The sequence below is a fragment of the Ptychodera flava genome, chromosome 1, assembly GCF_041260155.1.
Source record: "Ptychodera flava strain L36383 chromosome 1, AS_Pfla_20210202, whole genome shotgun sequence".
In the NCBI taxonomy this organism is placed as follows: Eukaryota; Metazoa; Hemichordata; class Enteropneusta; family Ptychoderidae; genus Ptychodera; species Ptychodera flava.
Window position 1 is genome coordinate 29,281,805 of NC_091928.1, and position 23,166 is coordinate 29,304,970.

At 37.3% G+C, this 23,166-nt stretch overlaps 1 protein-coding gene across 1 annotated transcript; it reads right to left on the bottom strand.

Moving 5' to 3' along the window:
* Nucleotides 1–1,779: 1,779 nt before the first annotated feature.
* On the bottom strand, nucleotides 1,780–22,704 carry LOC139134728 (uncharacterized). Its single transcript, XM_070701714.1, has 3 exons — nucleotides 22,399–22,704; nucleotides 17,239–17,658; nucleotides 1,780–6,822 (listed from the first exon to the last, which is right to left on the bottom strand). The coding sequence occupies exons 1-3, from the start codon at nucleotides 22,634–22,636 to the stop codon at nucleotides 6,125–6,127; spliced, it is 1,356 nt and encodes a 451-aa protein (XP_070557815.1). The 5' UTR covers nucleotides 22,637–22,704; the 3' UTR covers nucleotides 1,780–6,124.
* Nucleotides 22,705–23,166: the final 462 nt, after the last annotated feature.

The following is a 23,166-nucleotide window of genomic DNA, read 5'->3' on the forward strand; positions in this document are numbered from 1 at the left end:
TACTTAACTGCTTGGGCCCCGGGAATGTTGCTTGCAGCTTTAATTTCATTTGGTTTTATACATCTTTATCTAATTTACTTTTGATTTTTTTTTTAATTTTTGTACATCTATGCTAAATATGAGATATTATTTAGTGACTTCTGCAAACTTAAGGAGAGTACACAGTGTGTTTAATTTTACACAAGTCTTCCATCGACTCTGTAGTAATTTCTTTCAGAAACACGCCATTCTTGTATGCATGAGAGTGATACAAATGCGGCAAGAAATATCTGCTTTCAAAGCTTCCAATGATACTTGAAAACAATCATCATATAAACTGTGACTTCAGTAACGTCATCTATGCTATCACCTGTATAAAATGTCCATCCGCTGTATACATTGGCCAAACAGGACAGCCACTGCGGAAACGCATCAACAATCACAAGTTCGATATACAGAGAAACAAAACATAATAAACCTGTTGCCGAACACTTTAACCTGGCCGGACATTCTATCAATGATTTCCGTGTGGCTGTACTGAGAAAGATCCATAGTAAAAGCACCATCCGCAGAGAGACTGAAGAACTCAAAATCATACAATATTTCGACTGTATCGAAGAAGGACTCAATCGAGATTACGGATTTTTAACACATTACAAATAACTATGTTGGCTGTATTTTGCCCCAGTTGTTCCAACCATTGTCCTCATTCAACAGTGTTTTCACACCTTTGCTCAAACTCATTGTTTCACATTGACACCTCCTTTAGGCATTGTCCATTACCCACGATGCATTTGGCCTTTTGCTTCTTTGTCTATTCCACTAGTACATCTGATGAAGGAGACTGTCTCCGAAAGCTAATGTCATACTAAAAAAGTTGATCTACAGTGTGCTACCCTCAACAATATTCACAAGATTGAAAACAATGGAAATTGTTTAATATATAGAAAAGTTACCTAACCTTTGACATGTAAATTTGCGAACTACCTAGTTCCAACGATACATGCAGTGAAAATGGAGTGTGTTTACTGTGGAAATGTTTTCCTTGTAAAACCGAAGGATTTTAACGGCACAATATCAGTGCTGTATGTCGGGGAGCACATGTTTCTTTTTGGGGTGCTCTCAAGCTCTATTTAAGTTTCTATCACCCCTATCAAAAAGTCTGACTGTTCAGCAGCCGAAAGAAGTCTCTGCAGTCGGTGCTACAGCCTTGTCAGTCGACTGTACAAGACTAAGAAATCGATTGAAGTTATCGCGGAGGAGTTGTGAAAAAAAACAACTGCTAAAGCTACTCCGACAATTTTGAAAGAAAGACGGAAGCCACCAGCTACTGGTTTGGCACCGAAAAGTAAAAGTCTGCGATATGGAACACCTTCATTTTCACACGCAGGTTGTAATTCCGAATCAGTGAAACAGGTAGACCAGTATACAATCGAATATCGACCTATGTCGATTACGTGTTTATGTCAGCATTGTGCCTCAGTATATTTTCATACTTTACCCACAAAACACCTGTGTACATTGCATGTGTTTTAGTTAGCCGAAACTATTATATTTACTGAAAGTCAATCCACTGTAGCACATGAAAAAGTTACTGTAAATGCAGTATGTGAGGGGGGAAAAACATGTATTACCGATCCTAATTACACGCACGAACCCTGATTTTTTCGTATTTGAAAACTGAATATAATCACACGGATGTGCTAAATTTTGCGATTTCCTTGTCACAATTAACAGAATGTACAAGAAAACATGAAATGTTTCCAAAATAGCAAATAATGATGATGATAAAGACGATGATGATGATAGAGTAAATTTATTACCACTTTTGATACAGAAATACGCAAAGCTACATTGAGTCACCGCTATTCACTCAAAGAGGACACCTACATGAAGAAGACATCTACAAAATCCAAAGTAAATTCAAGAAGGGCGCTAATATGTTAAATGTATGTAATTAAGGACATGCTCTATGATTTATATTAAATCAAATCAAATAGAAAATTTCACAGTTTGAAAAAAGTGCAGCATCTTTTTGGGCAGGTTTGGACCATCACGAAAAGTGAGCTGAAGTCGAATTTCTGCTTACAACACGATTTGAGCTAATTTGGGATAATTGGATGGTGAAGTTATGCCGATTTCGTCTGCAAATGTAAGCTCATCTGCTTTTCTTTTTCAGTTACACACTTGTTCTTATGAGTAATTTGTAATATTGTCATATTCAGCTATATGGCACCTAACATGAGCTACATATTCATCGTATACAACTTACAAGCACTGACATTAGACAGATTTCTCATCCATATTAAAGCTGGCAGTACCAGACATTGTTTTCTTCCTCAAACAGACATGGAATTTTCCTTTGTTTTGCTCAAATTTTGTAGTTTGAGAAATTTTACATGATTGGCATAGAATATGTGGCCAATGAAAAAACAACCGACTTCAGCTATTCTCTGAGGTTGCTCCAAACTTGTTAATACATATTCCTGTTTCACTTTAATCCATTGTATTATTTTGATATAGCTGTCTATCCATCAGTTAAACATTTTACGAGTGAATCCAACATTTATTCAAAAGCTTACATTTGAAAAAAATTCAAAAATCATATATCATTATAATTTTCCCTTCTTTTTAAAACAAGAAATATTAAAACATTTTCATTTCTTATTGTTATTGCATAACTGCAGCTCCTTTGCACATGCAAATTTGAACAATTTTTGTAGTATGTGCAATCAAACAACTTGTTACAGAATGATCACGTGAACATATTGTTTGCATACATATTGTTCACTACACAACTGAGTCATGTGCTTGAACAGTCATTATCTCCTGGAATCAAATATGCCAACAATGTTTCTACTTAACAATGTAGATGCAAAATTAAATCTTATAACATCTTGATGACATAATAGACATTCATGATCATAAAATTTTCACTGTCAAACATTAATTCTGCAGAGAATCAAAAATTGTAGCTTCGTGGCTGCAGGTGCCAATAAACAATAAAAGTAAAGACATATGTGAATGACAGTTAGGCCAGGAGGAATAATTAAATTGTTAGTCTGAATCGCTGCTTCTACTTTTGCCAATTTTGAAATATTTTTGAAATTGCAGCAAATGTTTACTTATAATATTGTCAAGTAACATCAGTAACAATGTAACTAGTGGGGGATCAGTCAACTTCAGCCAATTTCTAATTACCATATTTAATGATCTTTCCTAATTAGGGTTATACATCTTGATTGACTTGACCAAAGTTGACGAAACTTGCTACGTACATGGTAGATATTATGATACAACGTTATTTTAAGTCATTAAACATTTTTACTTCAGCCAATTTCTAATTTGCATATTTGATAAACTTTCCTACTCAGGGTTATATATGTTGATTGACTTGACCAAAGTTCGTGAAAGTTGCTATGTACATGGCAGATAGTGTGTTGTCCTTATATTTAAAACTAGCGAGGTAATTTTAAAAAGTAGACAGGTGAACTGCGAGACAGCGAAGCAACCGAGCGTCAACTGAGCGCAGTGAACAAAGGTGAGAACCCAGAGGGGGTGTCCCCCCTTTTGCAAGGCGAAAAATGAAATTTGTGAGTGGAATGGTGTGCTGTGGTCGCATCAGAGGTGACATTTGACTATCATGTAGACTGTAGTTGTACTTTTGTTCTGTGTCTTAGATGTGACTCACATACAACAAAACAAACAAACATGATTTTGTTTTATTTGTATTATTTATGACAGACTTATGGTTTTATTTGCAGTAAAGATCTACTTCGTCATGAAATGTACAAAGAACTAAATCAGAACCCCGGACTCAATAAAAAAATGCTAAAATATATAGTCAGAAAGAATATCTGATAAGTACAATCTAGAAAGTATAACCAGGACTCACTCAAAATTAACTAGATCAAAGTTGGCAAGACATGCTATGTACATTGATGATATTAGATTAAACAATATGGAACGTCATGTAGCATTTTCATGTCAGCTAATCACTAATTTGCATATTTAACGAACTTTCCTTACCAGGGATATATATCTGGAATGACATGACCAAAGTCGACAAAACTTGCAATGAACATTAAAGAAACGAAGTTAAATTATTATTGAAAGTCATTTAGCATTTTTACTACAGCTAATTACAACTCTGCATATTATCAAAGTTTTCTAATTAGGGATATATATCTGGATTGACTTGATCAAAATTGGTCAAACTTGCTCTGTACATTGAAGAAACTATAGAGATCAAAAGTTGGATTACATGTTTTTAAGAACATCCAGTTACTAATTTGCATATTCAACGGGCTGTCCTAATTAGAGATATATATCTGGATTTGCTTAAATAATATGTTGACAAAATGTGCTATGTACATTGAAGATACTATGATATAACATCATTGAAGTCATTAAACAATTTTATTTTAGCTAATTACTGAGTTGCATATTTAACAAACTCTCTTTATTAGGGGTTGTATATTTGGATTGACTTGACCAACAAAAATGAAAATTGAAATGACCTTGGTAAATTTGTCTCGAATGAAAATTATACACGTTCAATACTAACCTCTGTATCTCAAAAGTAACTTTCATAGTCTATGGCAAAATTTTAACGCTAAATATTATGTGTACACTGATCACCAGGAATGTGAACTAGCTACACCCCCTGAATGATTTGGTGTGGATTTAGATGCTGTGTGCATTTACCAAATTTTACGAATCTCCTGTAAATCACAAAAAGCAGTCTGGGAAAAATATAAAGAACAGACAGACCCTCTCGGCATCATGCCACAGAAAACATGATTATCGTTGTCCTTGATTTGACCACAGTGCATACCTGGTCTCTCCACCATAGTTGCTAACCCTGCAAATGATGCTGTATGTTTCTGAGGCCTTACAATGCCAGGAACACACAGCAACGTACGCAGGCTACATAGTTTCCGGATTATTTATAATGATAATGGAACACACTGAACGGATAATAGCCCTGCGCACGATGATGTGTGTTCCCGGCGTTGTACGGACATCCCTGAGACCAGACGGTATAACTTCGGGAACACACAGCATTGAACACAAGGCAAAACGGAAAAATGCTACTGCTCGTTTGGCAATACAAATTTAAATGTCAATATATGAATTAAACAACCATGGAAAGCTCACATTAAATTATCCTTACTGCTCATTGGTAACAGTTGAAGAGTTCATCGATCAATCACTTCTTCATCTCCATGGCCTTTATATTACTCATCTACCATCTTTCAACTGCACCCGCATGCAGCTGTGCAATAGTACCCTCTACACAAACCCTGCCATAGTTCATTGCAATGGCGTCAGGTCAACATCGTGTTCGTATAAACGTTGGATATAATGACTTATGTCGGCGTAATTTTGATGCATTGATAGGAAAACTTGAAACCATACATATAACAGAGATAACAGAGGATATGCAGGTAATTATTTTAAACATGATATTACAAACACAACTCTTGATTCTCCATTCTCTACGAGTAGAGATATGTGATGGGATTGGTTCTGTAATCAGTAAGATTGCAGTGCAGAACACACTTCTTGACAAAATGAATCAAATATTTTGGTAAAAATTCTCCAAAACAACTCAGGTTTTTGCATAATTGTATCAAAGACATGAAGTGATAGCTACGTCAAATATTTTTATTCAAAATTCTGTTTGGAAATGCAGAAAAATAATCCCCATATTGATTTTTTTGACACGACTCATATGTTGTAATGTTGACAAATCAACGTCGACTGTCATACATTTCTTGTCAAAGTTCTTTGATTTTTTCAGGGACAATGCATCTGAAATTATTAAATTTCATTATTTTCAAACTCTAGAGATATAGCGACAGAATTTTGAATATTTTGTCCCCTGAATATCGGTTCTAAAAGTGAGAAATAACGGATTATTAGTTTGGAGGTTGATTTAAACAGTGTGGTTTGATCATTTTGTCATGTTCGAGTGAAGATCAAAATTAGCGCCTCAAAGCTCTTGAACAAATTTCAATATTTTGATCAAATTTAGACATTACACATCATCTTGGTGTTTCTGTGTTCTCAGAAAATACTAAAATTTCATTCCAGGACTGGTACCATCCACTAACAACAGCAATTCTATCACTGTCAGCGGTCACGGCCATGAACCAGGGCCATCTATTCCACATTGAAATCCTGTCATTGATGTTATCACAAACATAAACATTGTCAGCACCATCAATGGCAATGCTGTGTGGAAAGTAGAGCTGACCATCGCCGGTACCGTATTGACCATATTTGTACAGGCAATTGAACTGAGTATCAAAACACTTGATGCAGTGATTCCTACAGGCAGACACCACGATGACATCCCTACTGTTGACAGCGACAAAGTAGGGCAATCTGAATTGTGTAGAGCCATCACCGTACCACCAATCTCTGCAATATATTGGCCATTCTGGCTGTACTTTAGGACACGGTGACCTTTGACCTCTGTGACAATAACAAACCCCTTCACAAGAGCTACGCACCTGGGATCTGAGTCTGCAGGCAGGCTAATTATTCTGATAACTTTATTATTTTGATCACAAACAACTATTTGCACATTACTCTTATCAAGGATGAAGTAGTGGTTGTCCTGAGAGACAGCTATGGACCATGGCTCGAATGGCTTGTCAAATTGACCACTGAAACTGCCAAACTCCTTTTCACATGTGTAATCTTGGTTCAGTATGTGTACAATATTGTTGTCTTTGTCACACACCAAAAGTTTGTCATTGTGGAATGCCAGACCTCTCACATCTTTGAACTTGTGTCCTTGATGACCCTTCAGAGTTCTTCTTGACCATCGTCCTGAAAGATCAAAGGTCAAAACAGGATAAGTAGAACGGAAATAGAAATGAACTGATTTAGTGACAATTGGCTGTACCAGACCTGATAGTTATATCCTGAAGCTCAAAGCAGATATGGATTCACATTAAACCAAATCAAAAAGTAAATCATTCACCCAATCTTTTTGGTTCACTTATTATCATACCTCATAAATTTTTATATTATTTTACAATGGCAACACAATAAGTGCATGTTCTGTCGAAGATAGTCATTTCAAAATTTCATCAACGACACAGCTTTTAAGGTAAAGGCGCCGAATTTGGACGCGCACACGCTTAGAACGTTTCTGCGCAGATTTAACTCCAGCCTGCCGCAAATTGGTTATTTTGTAGCGCATGTATTCAACATCACCTGTCATTGTTGAAATTGCGCTTTTACCTAATTTTTTGACCCAGTGTCTTAGAAATACATGTGACCTATAGCCTTGTCATATTTTGACCCCTATGAAGCTCGTTTTTATTCAATATGAGCGAAAAATTAACATTTCTCTCCCATTTACATGACGCATATTACCCATTCAACTGGAGATATCGTAAAAAGTAGCAGGTGACACCCTTCTATTTAAAGTGTAAACTAAATGGTATTACATGCCAGAAAATGCCAAGACATTTTGACCGGTTAACCTCGCTGTTAATTTTATGCAGGAAATTACAATAACAATGCTTGGTCGAATGACGCAGTGCCTTGAGGGTGGGATCGCCAGTGGTATATGGGGAGGAGTACCTTCCCGATGGTGATAAGTGGTGCAGATTACCGTCGCCTAGGTGACTGGCGTATACGCGTGCCAAAAGACACCTATGGTTGATTTCCTGTTGACCAGTCGGATGGCAGAGTTGCAAATACCTGGACTGAACCATTTGGTTTTTGTGGGTGTCGGTGGTACTTTGACAATAAAAGTAAAGATGCACATATATTGAGTTTATTGTCTTGTTTATGAGCGGCCAGTATTTCCAACAGCATAAATTATGTGCATTTGCCTTGAAGAAATAAATAATTTTCGAATAAAACATCGCGAATGTAACTACATTCCTTAAGCTCGACGTACACTTAAGTGCCCCAAAGAACCATGAAATCGCCCGACTTTCGATTGAAGAGATGAGTTTTGCCAAACCGCGTATACAGAAAAAGTGGCAGATGACTTTATTTTTAGAATCATAGACAGTATAGCGAGATGTAAAAAATGTGAAACAGGCTGCCATCTAACTATCCTAAATGTTTTTGTATCGAGTTTGTGTTTGATTTGTTTCGAAAATGTGTTCCTACATTCTTATCCGATTGTTTGTGTTCATGAAATGTTTGTTTTGCTTTGGATATTTGTAGAGAAGTTTGGATTAGTGTGTACGGTAATGTTTTGTTTGTGTGGGGAAAGCTTATGGCGAGACGCAGCCGGACCTATGTTGTTACAAAAGTTGATAGAGTCGCCCTTTGACGCTTGCGTTTCAAAACCCGAGTGTGGTTTCTCATCAGTCGCAGTGTAGATTCTTTCCTTAGTTTGTGTTTGTGAAAATTTATTTTAATGCATTTTAGTGGTCTTGCTTTCCGATTAGCGAGGCAAGTATATTAATTTTGGTCACGTTGTGAGTCCGTTTGGTGGTTCGGTTTGTTTGTTCTATATTTCTTTACTTCGGTAAATTTTGTTTTGACTGGTGTGTCTTTTAGATTTTTGCGGAGGTTTGTGAATTTTTAGGCAATAAGTACCACTGCGGGGTACGGATTTTATGTTTATTGGATCAAGATACTTACAAATATCCTGGTTGATGTGCTTGTTCTCGTGCATTTTGATTAATAGTTCGTTTACTTTGTTTACTGTTTGTTCTGGCTTGTGTATAATACTGAGTGTTGCGTAATTGCCTTTTGCATTCGAGTACGTAATCATTTGTGTTGACAATAACGAAAAACCGACCCTTGTCGAAGGGTTATTTTCCCAAAATTTGTCCATTGTTTGCAAGCTGGTTTATCGCGATTCTTTTGGCACGCGACATGTTTTGTTTCCTTGTTTGAAAGGGTATCTCTAGAAGTGCGAGTTTAGCAGCTTCAGATAGCTTTCAAGTTTTTGTTTTTTTGTTGTTCGTGGAGCCCAATTTGACTTTTCTTTGAATTGGTTTTGCGATGTTTGTGTCTCACGATGTAGCGTAGTCACATTATACGACTTTATTTGTTGAAATCCTGAGGTGGTTTTATTCTTTTTGGTTTTGTTGGTGTCCAAATGAATTTTAAGGCTTTTGCCTAGTACTATTTTTCGGAGTTTCATAGTTTGAGCGATGATAGGTTGTTGTTGAATTTCATGTTGTTGTCGGCTTTTCTTTAGAAATAGCTGATTTATTTCCACGGCCATGTTTTCTGTTACGTTACTGTGATTGTTTTATTTTTATTTAATGTTGTGTTTCAGTTGTTTGTTATGTGTACGATTTTTGTTATTTATTTTAAGTGTTTGTGTGTTCTATGTCATTTTATCGTATTTTTTGGTAGTTCTCTTTTTGGAGTATTTGGTGGCCCTGAAAAGGGCCGCTTGGTATGGGTTTTTGTTAGCACTTGGCGCGTTGTTTTGGCGATGAGCCTAGCTTTTTATGCTTCTTTTCGCCGATTCGATGTGCTTGGTGAGTAGGTGTTTGCCGCCTTCTTGTCACTGTGTGTGCGTACATGGACAGTCTGCATAGCCCTTGAATGTGGTCTCGATTTTGATCAAACTTACAATTTAGGAGTATATATCAAAACTGATAAATGATTTATGTGATTACTGTAGCTATAGATAGGCTACATTCAGGACGGGCAGCGACGGGCAGTAATTAGTAGGCAAAACAGGTGTTTTTTTACCGTGGGCAGAACTCGGTGCAATGATACTGAACATTAATAGTAAGCCTGTCACCTTGAAGGTAATGCTGTAGGTGAAACAAGGACTTCAAACGCACGATGGTACAAACAACACCACAAGTGAAACGTACACATAGAAATACACGCTTTCCTACGTTGTGCCCACCCGGGCCACGAGATTAAAATATGACTGATACTGCTGGATAGTGTTAATTGGGTCGGTAAACAGTCAATTAATAGTTTAATTGACTACCTGGGTGATTGGTAGGTCGTGTCCAACGACGCATATGCAAAGCAGGCCAAAAGACAAAAGCCCCCAAAGTTATTGACAGCTGGCCAGGGGTCACCATGAATACGTAATGAAGCTTCACTACGCAGAAACTGCGTAGTCAAGCCCTTCTTAACCGGTCAAACCCTCTTGGCATTTTCCCTCATGTGTCAGGATTTTATTCGCCAAGTTTGGTCAAAATGACACCATTTAAAGCAACAGGAAGAAAGTTCAAAAATTATGTAGTGATATAATTTCGATATCGTCATTTTGTAATCGATACTTATGTAAAAATTTCTTTACAAACATCATGAAAACTGTACATTCGATAGATATGGATCTTAAGTCTTGGTATTTATTAAAATTAACTCATTTGCTAAGCTTTTTATAATTGCTTTCTTTAGTTTAAGTGAATTATATCATTTTTATTTATTTCGAACAACGCCATTTTAACGTCCGTTTCCATGGAAACGAGCGTGGTGACCCCCATTTTTTATTTCATTTTTGCACTTGCACAACTTCCAAGAATATTTGTGCAAAGTTTCAAGAAAATGACACCACAACCTAATTTTGACATAATTCGTAGTACTTCACCTTAATGTGTAGTTTATTGACCATGTTTGATTATTAACATATTATTGTAACGAAAGAGTCTTTGTCTGGTGTATTTGATTTCATGACAATCATGTTGCCATAGCAACACTCTTTATAAATTTTGGTTCAAAAATTGTCACTGGATCTTATGTTTTGTCCTGAAAGGTTATAGGTCAAAGCAAGATAACAGAATCAGCAACAGATATGTGTAGATAATCTGACTGTACAGTAATTCAAATACCTTTGAAATATGAAGAACTATTTAAACAAATTATATTGACCTTTCATGATTATTATACAGCCAAACTCCTTGATGCATCTGTTATCACTGTTTTTCAGCTTTATTGCCCTTTCACCATGGCAACACAATGAATACAAGTGAAAAAGATCTCTAAATGTTTTAAACAACTCAGCTTGTACGTGTGTGGTATCGATTACACAAGTAATTGTTGTATTGCTGTATCCTTAGTGTGAATATGATTAATTTAGTAAAAGCAATGTTGTCATAGCAACATATTTTTCGCTCTTATTTGGTATACCAAAGAGAGCTTATCGTATATAAGTTGAATCAATTTATTTGCATCTCATATACATGTCTGCATGTATGTATGTATCTATGTCTGTATGGATGTACATCTGTTAAGATCAAAAAATCCTAAACCGCAGCAGCTACCATCATATTTGGGTATAGGTGCACCCAGGGCACGAGCGTTCGATCGCGTAGAGCCATTAACATTCTAATCAATACTGAAAGCGTACGTGATCGGCAATGCATTGTGGGAAATAGTGCCCCCATTCCTTGGGTGGCGAGAAAAAAATTCAAGTGTGTATCACGTGATTCCTTTGTTATACTGCACTTTGAACCCTCCCATAGTCACCTGATCACTCCAATGGCGCTATAACAGTGTAACCATCATGCGTGACCTCGCGATCTTTCAAATGACGCAAACCGTTTCAAAATCGGGTAATTACTCGCAGATTTATACTTTTTTGAACAATTGACCGTTATTTTTTGTAATTTTGACAACATATACAAGAAATTTTGTTGAAAATCTTCAGTTAGGCGGTCAAGTTACGCATGTTTTCGCCCATGTTAGGAAGCAGCTGGTCACACTCTATGAATGGAATGTAAACAACACGTACGTTGCGTTAGTTTTTGATAGTTGTTCGCTGTCTAAAGGTACGGTATTGTTTTTCACGTTAAAGACCCCGCCCATCTTTAGAATATTACGTAATATGTTCTGAAAGTCGTATTTTTCAAATCATTTCCCTTATTTTAATGTTCTTAGTTGTCTTATACCGTACATTACATCAGCGGGTAGCCATTTGCAATACATGTTCTATGATAGGATTGAAATACCGATCTTGTAGTAACAAAATCGACCGTATACTTTTCTTGGCATGCACTTCCTGTTTACATAGACTGTGAGTACCTATGTGCTCAACTTAGTTCATAAGTGAATTTTAATAAAAAATGCTTCAAGTTACATGAATATTTTGGTATTTTTGTGTTCATTATTGACTTGACTTTCAAAATTAACTAGAATTTTCTCCAATTCCGTTAGGTTTCATTCCAAAAGCTTGGTCTAAAAATACACCTTGAACTAATTTGCATATTGACATGTATTACGTAATGATGGATAGTGTTTCACTCATGATGGCATCAGCAGAAGGGATTCAAGTCTGACAAAGGGAAACTGCAACAAACCTTTCTTTTATTGAAATATACTGATCTGTAGTTATTCTAGCATATTTTGAGCATGTGTTGATGTTTTGTTTAAATGCAACTAAATTTTAACAAGGGCAAGAACAAAAATCTGATTGACCAAAACATTCACCAGTAGGCCTACACTCATCAAGTTAGTTTCAAATTTGGGAATTTTTTTGCGTTGAACACAGAAGACAAGACTGTGTAGAAATAGTTTGTCAAATTTTTAACAATTATGTGTACTGGGTACCACACCTGACATCATTTCAAGGGGACACGTACTTGGCCAATTTGCTGGGGGCAGGGCCGGGGTAGCCAATAGGTACTAGGTCAACAAAAAGGTGAATTGTCCACGGTCACCTCCTTTATGTGAAACACTGACATCAACAAGCCAATCTTCAAAGTTTAAAATAAATCATACTGCGCACACAAACACACAAGAAAATAACTTTACACACACAATATATATAATATAAAATATTATATTTCTTTCTGTCTAACCAATTCAGAACATTTCCAAGCAGTTACAGAAACAATCATTTTGTTTCTCATTGATTGCTGTAGCATAACTCGCTATTGGAGAAAAAAAAAGGAACTAGAATGGGTTTTACAAACAAAACACTGTTTTTTGGGCATCTGCAGTGCTCATCTACCTCCCTGGCACTGTCTCGAATTTTGAGAACGGGCGATGAATGCATGTGAATCGTATAGACGACGGCGCTTCTGCCCCCGGCGTCTGCCATGCCGGCATGCCATGCCTGCCAGCGGGTCCTACTAATTACTGCCCGTAACCTCCCAATTACTGTAATCAATCGATATCTCAACACCAAAGACCACTACTCTTTGTCACAACAAACGAAACAGTATTTCCAGATCCGAAAAATGTTGATTTTCGAACGAGTAGCAACGCTAATCCTGTGATCGTGTACATGCATCACCACTGCCACACGTGCACACGGTAGTATGCCCGTCGACGTCCGACCACTGCCCGTCAGGAAATTTACCTTCTGATTACTGTAATCAGTTGATATCTCATATCAAAATCATTACTCACTCTAGAACAAAACAAAATTGTCGTCCCAGCCCCCAAAAACGTTGATTTGCGAACGAGTGGCAACGCTGATCGTATTGAATGTGCGAACGCTGCCCGTCATAGTAGGGGCGCCTGCAGGTCATGTTCTAGAATTTACTCTACCGCGTTCGATTGTTTGTAACAACTTCCGTTCCTTTCCTCCAATTATTAGATTTCCGAGACCAACGCTCGTGAGGGGTGGAGATGCGAATTTGTTTAAATAAACATTTCAGTGTCAAAAATATGCAAATGAGGTAAAAAAGGAAAAATCCTGCAAATTGCTGAAACTCAGTAAGTGTTGGTCAGATTTCGTTGAAACTTGGTATGTAAGTTCCTTTTAGGTATTCTAAATTAGGTATGTACAACTTTAGATGAAATTTGTATGTTTGTATTTTTGCGGTAATTTTTTCAGTTTTCAGTCAAAAAATCTTCATCTCTGAAACAGCTTGTTCGATTGCTTTGAAAGTTGGTATCCATGTTCATTGTTGATGACACAGTCCCCACTTATTAATGGGTAATTTGATTACAAGTCCTTGGAAAGGATAGAGTCCGGTTCATTAATTGGGTCGGCGATTAAAGATGAGTTGCATGGTGAGGACGTAAAACCAATGTGGGCTGCCACCCAAATTACAAAAGGTCATTCAACAAGTCAATTAGTAATTAATTGACAGGATGTTGCCAACACTGACAGATTATCATGTGTACCACATTTCATAAACGATACATGTACCAAAGCCTATCCCTGAATTTGTTTCACGAACAACCTCCCCTTTTTAATCTGACACAGTTAGAATTTAAAAATGCTTAAAAAGGAGAGAAAACATACTGTTATGGACAATGGCGAGAACGTTTCTTGGCGAAGCAAAATCAAAACACGGCAGAAGTACATGAAGTAGGTCACGGTCTTGGACTCTGTGCACGAACCTGATTGGACACTTCAATACCTTTGACCCAAAGTTATTATTCATCAGCACTTCCATATTTAGGGATTGGGGCGAATGATACTGATAATGCCATGCCATGAGGCTAGGTAGAGAACATATGTAGTCATTTCTGGCGATCGAGCAGCGAGAGAATAAATCAATCACCAGGGGTACAGCTAATTTGCTAAACGATATTTTATCTTGAATAGTGAGTTGAATGAGTCATAAAATATCATATTTTTAACGTTCAATACAAGGTTGAAACACGGAGGGACCGTGGTTAAAACAAGAGCCAGCTGTAGTCAACCTGGACCAGCTCATTTCACAGCGCCTTCAAACAGTTGATCGTTTTCACTTGTCATACGCGGCGTCAGTGCAAGCTCTCTCATAGACAACCATGCAACAGAAAAATTAAAACTTTCATAACTTCATTAATATCCAAGCCACGCCTACTAAAACCTTTTCAGTTCTTGCCATTCATTTAGATCCTGAAGCTGTGCACCAAATTTGGTTGACATCCCTTCAGCAGTTCTTGAGATATCGGGTATACAGACAAACACACACACACACACACACACAGACAGACATCGAATATGCTCACGTGTGTGAACACATGAGCAAAAAATGGCCGCATGGCTGCCATATTGGATCGTATCACAAAATAAATCAACGTGCATATGTATGACATATGAAGTAATCCTTGTACCAAGTTTGGATAAAATCACTCCTGGCATCTCTGAGATATCTGCGTGAACGGACAGACGCACGCATGGACACACGCACAGATGCATGCATGGACGCAAATCAAAAATTGAAGATATCATCACAATTTCAATATATCAAACTAAATTAACCCCTAGAAACCTGTAAACCAAATATCATTGCTTTCAAACATGTAGTTTTTGAGAAATAGGTGTTTTGACCAAACATGGCAAAAATTTTCCCAAAATACAAAATTGTAGTTTTCATCGTGATTTGAATATGTCATATTTTAATCAGTGTAATTGTAGTTTCCATCGTGATTTGAATGTGTCCTATTTTAATCAGTGCTATGAATCTGTATACCAAACATCAAAGCTATAAAATAAGCGGTTTTATTTTAAAAAATTTTGACCAAAAATGACTAAAATTGCCTTAAAATTACAAATTTGCATATTTCTACACAATTTGAACAAATCTGGAAGAGGTTATCCCTAGGGACCTATATCTATCCCGAACATTAGCGCAGTTTTGAAGAAGATTTTCAAAGATTTTTTTTAAAATAATTGCCTGAAAAATAAAAATTTGCATATTTCATCACAGTTTGAACTAATCTAAGTAAGGTTATCCCTAGAGACCTGTATACCAAATATCATAGCTGTCTGACTGGCGATTATGAAGATTTTTTATTAAAAACAGCTTTTTCAAGCTAATTTGCATATTTTCAACAATATCAGAAAACAAAAGAAAGAAAGTTGGTGATAATCACATGTTGCATCTATACAACAAATATCAAGTCTGCAAGTACTGTAGTTCTCAAAATATTTGAGTGGACGGACATTCATACATACACATACATACATACATACACACATATACATACATACACACATATACATACATACATACATACATATATACTGATGCCGGATGTGTATACCCATCCAAATAGCTTCTATATAGTAGCTAAAAATGATATAGCAACCTCTGCTTATGATTAATTCATAAAACAGGTAAATATTTCAAGATATGCTGTGTCAGTCTGGTAGAATTCAGGACACTGCTTGGCAATTTTGACTGGTGTGTAACTTTAAAAAAACTGACAAAACACTTTATCACAATATTGACACATGGTATAGATGAAATAACTCATGCTGTCTGGTAGTTTTGGCATTCAGGGCTTTGTTTGAAGACAGCTGGTAAGTAAGAAATGTTTTTGTAAGACTCATGTGCCAAGCCAAGAAATACCGATGCAAGTACAGGAAATCCTAAGTATAAGATATCTGTATCTTAGGGTCTGAAAAAGATATAGTTTTTGATCTAATTATGCTTCTTAAGCCAAAAATGGTGCATGTAGTTGTAATCGCAACACTGTATGGTACATACTGACCAGATGAACTAGGATTGCTCTACCACCAACCATCTCCTTCACAAACTTTGAATCTGAGGTTTCATCACCACTGTCACTATCTGATCCACATAGTGCCTCTGTACCAGAAAATGCTCTACCGCAAAACATCTCAGCCCTATGGACTCTGAATAATTTCCCTTGTCTTTACCATCACTATATGAGCCACTTTGTTCCTCATTACTTCCAGGTATTGCCATACCACCAGACATAACAGAGGACACTGGACAACTAGACAATGCTTTATACCAGGTATTGCCATACCACCAGACATAACAGAGGACACTGGACAACTAGACAATGCTTTATACCAGGTATCGCTGTATCACCAGACATCACAGGGAACACTGGACAACTAGACAAGGAAATTCACAAAACCAGCTCACTTTGAAGTAAGACCTCATTAGTTATATGCATGCCACCAGCATGATGACAAGTAATGACCAATAGGCTCTCATTTCATGAATGTACACTGAATGTTCATTAATGCCATATGAGGGAGTGTTAGAACTAAGGGATCCCACAAATGTGTTTTTTTTTCTTTTGTGTTTTCTATGCAAAACCCTCATCCCTTCCACTCCCATGATATGACTGAATACTCTATTTTCCATCCTCGTTTCAACTCTGATGTTATTATAATAATTAATTCTTTTAACAACTCAGAAATGTTTCCTCACATGTGCCATAAAGACAGTTTCCAGGACTACATCTGTTCATAATTAGTGTCATTTGCCTCATGCTTTACTGAATCATGGTTAAAACTTAACTTGCACAACACTGTATATAATTATTGGAAGTTGACTGCAATGTTTTCTCTATAAATTATGTTCTCCTTATTGATATGCCAAACCATACTTAAAAATATCACATAAATTAACACTAAACTTTTGTTACCTTTCTGGTGCTCTGTTACTGTGGTGATCTTTTTTGTCTTTATTCCATGTCCCTCCGTGCCAGTCAGCTCGGATTGTGTTGGTGTGGCTGTCTCCATCTCACTTCCCTCCCTGCCAGTCATCTCAGCTTGTGTTGATGTGGCTGTCTCCATCTCACTTCCCTCCCTGACAGCCATCTCAGGTTGTGTTGGTGTGGCTGTCTCCATCTCACTTCTATCCCTGCCAGTCATCTCAGGCTGAGTTGATGTGGCTGTCTCCAGCCCACTTCCACCCCTTCCTGTCATCTCAGGCTGAGTTGATGTGGCCGTCTCCATCTCGCTTTCCTCCCTACTGGTCATCTTAGGTTGTTGTGCTACCTCTTTCTCAATCTCAGTGATTTTAGGTTTGATGTTCTCATCATCTGCTGAAGTACCAGTCACTTCTAAATATGAACAAGGCAATTTAACCAATAAGTAGAGATACTGTTAATATAAACTTTTCAATGAGACAATGCTAATAGGACATGAGAACATTGTTCTGAATTATAGACTTTTGAGTCTAAAAACCACCAGCTTTTATTTTTGGTACCAAATAGAAATACAATATGGCCTTCTGGACAACCATTGTTTACCTTCTGTGAGTTTGAAACCATCAGAGAGATACTACATCTCTAATTTCAAAAAGACTGAGACAAAATCTCTTCATTGTGATTGAGCTGGGAATTTTTTTATTATGAAGTTTCAGACAGCAGTATATTTGTCTGTTGATGGTCTGTTTAAGTTATTTTGGTCTAATATTAAAGCGCAGCGGTCGTCGCGCTGCGCGTGCGCGATTTTTTGTTGATAAACATAAATGTTTGTAAACATATTAAGTCTTCTCAACTTCAATCGGAGTGAGATGGGAGTGGTCCCTCGCTTTGTTTAACGCTGTTGTAAGACTCAACATCATGCAATAGTAAAATATTAAAATCGGAAACGAACTTCAGTATAGTATTTCTATCTATAAACTCATGTAAGGCTACGAACATCGAGACACTCTTCACATCATGTCGGTGAGTTTACCACATGCAGTCACAGTGAACAAATGCTTTGATCGCGCCACGGTCACGCTGGTTGTACACAATGCCATGTACAGCATGGTAAAAATACATCACTAAAATGATAAACATTGTATATATACCGGGTATGTAGGCCTAGACCAGCAACAAGCACAATGCCTAACACAAAAATTACACTCAAGACCATGATCGGCAAGCCAGAGCAGGACACGCGAGATGCTGTTGCTTCGATAAGGGAGAAGGTCACCGCGTTGACGTACACGAATATATGAGAATCCGGTCCCACAACCAGCTGCACAACGTACCGGCCCCGCAATGACTTTGCCCACGACCCACTGTTGATCACCATTTCTTATTTCTTTTAGTAATACGTGGCAAGAATTAGTCAAATGACAGGACAAAATAGACAAAACGAGCGGGTTTTCGTGGCATTTGGCAGCAAACACATAGGGACGTATCGAGAGATCCGGGCGAGAGATCCTGTACACAGGTCATGGCAGAGATCCATGAACGGCGAGCAAGTGTAGGCCTACGGTGCTACGCCCCGCAAACTTCGTTGTTGTACCTCCTGATTGCCGGTAAGTCTGAATCCCCTTTCAAATGAGATAACCCCATATAACAAGAATACCTATGAAAGGTCCTTCGCTTGACTTGATACCTGTACTCGGAATTCTCGTTTGCACCCACCAACGGGGTAAACTTCCTAGTGGAGTTGGATTCTCCACAGCCGAGTGTAGCGCGCCATATACCCGGTTCTCTTGACACCGACGTTCATGCAGACCACGGAACAGTGTTTCTTGCTGCAGCGGGCATTGCTCTGCGAGCTGTAGATTTCTGTAGCTTGCGTTTTTGTCAATTGTACTCCTGTTGGGCCTCTTGAAATGAAAGTTCTCGTCCTTGCTGGCGATGTCGTAGACCAGACCCCGGTCATTGATAATCTGTTGGCATATACACGCGTACGGCAGTACGGGTAAGTGTTTAGCTCCATGGCTCGAGCGAGCCCCGTTCAACTGATTCAAGAAAATCATGATCAAATGTGATCTCAATCCAGTGTGTAATTACTGTTCAATATTCAGCAGATATTTAACTTAGATTAATTGACCTTTTATTGCGTGTTAGATTTGGTAAGTTGGTATGCTTGTGACAAATCAGCCGCCATATCAGCGGCAATATCGCAAACATAATAATCAACCCGTAACTGCGTAACATCATGCTGCATTCTCGGATATGTTGTCAACAAGGGGGGACCCCCTCAGGAGCATGCGCAGCGCGACGACCACTGCGCTTTAACCTAAAAGTGAGAGCTTAAAGTGTCAAAAAGCATCTGAAATTAATGTTAAAATTAAACTAAAATGGACACAAGTTTTAAAAGGCTAGCATATTGAGAACTGAAAATTTATTTGGAACTGACCACCAATTCTGAATTTTGTTCATCTATGAGGATCACCACTTTATAATTTTAATTTCAAGCCTCGAGCAGTAAGAGATACCGGTATGATTTATCATAGGATAATTTTGGGTCTAAGGTCACATGACATTTTGTCAAAAAATTTCTATCCTATAATTATCCCTATATACAAAATCAGACATCCAGCTCTATTGGCTTGCTCAGAATTAGATATGTGCTTAATTAATGAGGTACAATATGTGGCGTCATAAGAGTCCCATCATACCAAATATGAAGGGTGTAGCACTTGTGGTTACAGAGTAATGGACAAATATGTATATTCGAGGTCAAAGGTCATTGAGGTCACGTGACATTTTGTCAAAAAAATTGTATTGCTAAGTTATCCCTATATACCAAAAATCAGACCTCTAGCTCTATTGGCTCGCTCAAAATTAGATATGCACATAATTAATAAGGTGAAATATGTGGCGCCATAAGGTGTCCCATCATACCATATATGAAAGTTTTAGCACTTGTGGTTACTGAGTTATGGACAAATATGTATAGTTGAGGTCAAAGGTCATTGAGGTCACGTGACATTTTGTCAAAAAAATTGTATTGCTAAGTTATCCCTATATACCAAAAATCAGACCTCTAGCTCTATTGGCTCGCTCAAAATTATATATGCACATAATTAATGAGGTACAATATGTTCCATCATACCAAATATGAAGGGTGTAGCACTTGTGGTTACTGAGTTATGGACAAATATGTATATTTGAGGTCAAAGGTCATTGAGGTCACGTGACATTTTGTCAAAAAAATTGTTTTGCTAAGTTATCCCTATATACCAAAAATCAGACCTCTAGCTCTATTGGCTCGCTCAAAATTAGATATGCACATAATTAATTAGGTACAATATGTGGGGCCATAAGGTGTCCCATCATACCATATATGAAAGTTTTAGCACTTGTGGTTACTGAGTTATGGACAAATATGTATATTTGAGGTCAAAGGTCATTGAGGTCACGTGACATTTTGTCAAAAAAATTGTATTGCTAAGTTATCCCTATATACCAAAACTCAAACCTCTAGCTCTATTGGCTCGCTCAAAATTATATATGCACATAATTAATGAGGTACAATATGCACCATCATACCAAATATGAAGGGTGTAGCACTTGTGGTTACTGAGTTATGGACAAATATGTATATTTGAGGTCAAAGGTTATTGAGGTCACGTGACATTTTGTCAAAGAAATTGTTTTGCTAAGTTATCCCTATATACCAAAAATCAGACCTCTAGCTCTATTGGCTCGCTCAAAATTAGATATGTACATAATTAATTAGGTACAATATGTGGCGCCATAAGGTGTCCCATCATACATATATGAAAGGTTTGGCACTTGTGGTTACTGAGTTGCGGACAAATATGTATATTTGAGGTCAAAGGTCACAAAGGTCAAATGACATTTTGTCAAAGTGTCTGAGATATCTGTGTGAACGGATGGACTCACGGATGGACTCACGGATGGACATGTCCCAATCTATAAGCCCCCTGGACTTTATTTGTGGGGACTAAAAACTGTGTCACTGCATCTTTTTTGCAATATGAATACGATGAGAAACTAGATTTTTATTTTTCTTGGCCTTATACATGGGAGTCTATGGAGAGCTGCCTTATACATGGGAGTCTATGGAGATGTAAACTAAAAAGTCCTCTAACACGGCCAAATTTGATCGCATTGTGAAACAAATCGACGTGCATCTGTATGAGGTAGGGTACTATTCTTTTGCAAAGTTTGAAAGAAATTGACCTGGGCATCTCTGAGATATCTGCATGAACGGACGGACGGACGCACGCACGGACATGACCAAACCTATAAGTCCCCCCGGTCGGTGTCCGTGGAGACTAATAAGCATACGAATGATAATCAGTGTGCACTTCAAGCCAATTTTAAACTCTATGACGAAAGAATCTTCTCTTTGATTAAAGCCACAATAGCTGCAAATCTGTAATAAACTGATCTCAAAATATCTGGTTTTCCAAGAGTTTTCTTTAATTAAGACCCATTAAAGACTGAAAAAGTGTACCATATGTCATAAGTGTTGAAAGTGGCGTGTAAATTCAAAAGTTTTTAACATCATTTTAGATTTCTTGCCATTTTTAAAAACTAATCACGTGACAGAAAATAAAGCTTACTACAACAAAATGTCAGCCACTGTGTGTTGTGTATTCAAGTAAATTATGCTTGTTCCTTGGATGATCACGATGGTGCATAAAATACTGTGTTTTTCACATTTCTGTGGGGTTGCATTTTACCAGTGCGGCACCAGTTTCTCATTTAACCTGTTAAAACATGTTGCCATGGTCAATATCAGCAAGCAGTGATACTTCTTTACACTTTCTTCAATTAGCACATTTACACAAACCAAATTTGCAGCTACTGCGGCTTTAAAGAAAATTTTAAACATTGCAAAAAAAAACATAAAAGGACTTAATTTACTCTTGAAGGAAATTTCAAGAAACTTCTAATTTACTTCAAACTTGAGAGGGGCACTCAGATAGCAATACTGGTAACTCAGTTTTCAGAATATAATTAAATCTCATGAACTGTCCATTCTGGTTGTATTAATGATTTCAGTTCTTATCAATAAATACATAAATAATAAATTGTGGTTGTATTTATGATTCCAGTTCTTATCAATCAATCAATATTAAGGTTAGTTTAACTCACCCTTTTCATCCATTCCAGAGGTGACAGTTGTTTCATCAAGTTGTCTCTCTTCAGCAAGTTTCTTCAGCAGTTCAATATCAGATTGTGCATCAGATACTTGTTCTAGTTGTGTCCTCAGTCCAATTATTACTTTTTCTTTTTCTTTAAGCTGAGTTTTTAGTGTATTGATTTCACTAAGCTGTGTAGAAACTACTTTTCCAGCATTTTGATACTGCTGCATGTATTCATCACGTTGCATTTTTAATTGTGATTTTTCCTGTAGCGCATCAGTTAACCTGCCTTCCAGAATTATCTTCTCTGTGAAAGCCTTGTAGAGACTGAACTTTAGACTTTGCCAGTGCCAAGTATCTGATGTCAGAATCTGTGAGTTGATATTTGCTTGGTTTTATTGGTAGTAAACTTCTAGCCTGTAAACTTAGTGACTCATATGCTGTTGAGATGGACAGAGTTGGGTCACTATGTTGTGTGAGTTTTTCCTCTAATCCTGTAATACAACAAGATATACCGGTAGGAAGTATACCAACTACTTTCTATTACATTGGCTTTCAGTGGAAAACTAAAACTGCCTATTTCACCAAATACATTGCCAAATGTAGGTTTTCTACATCCAGTGTTCATTCTAGGATGTAAAAACAGGGGGCCATTGTCCCAAGGGGGCCATTTTAGAAAATCGGAGGTGTCATCAATACACATGTAAAACCCTTGAATTTTCTGCAGAAAATATTATAGTCTATCAAGTCAAGAAAAGGAGAATACAAGAGATTCCCC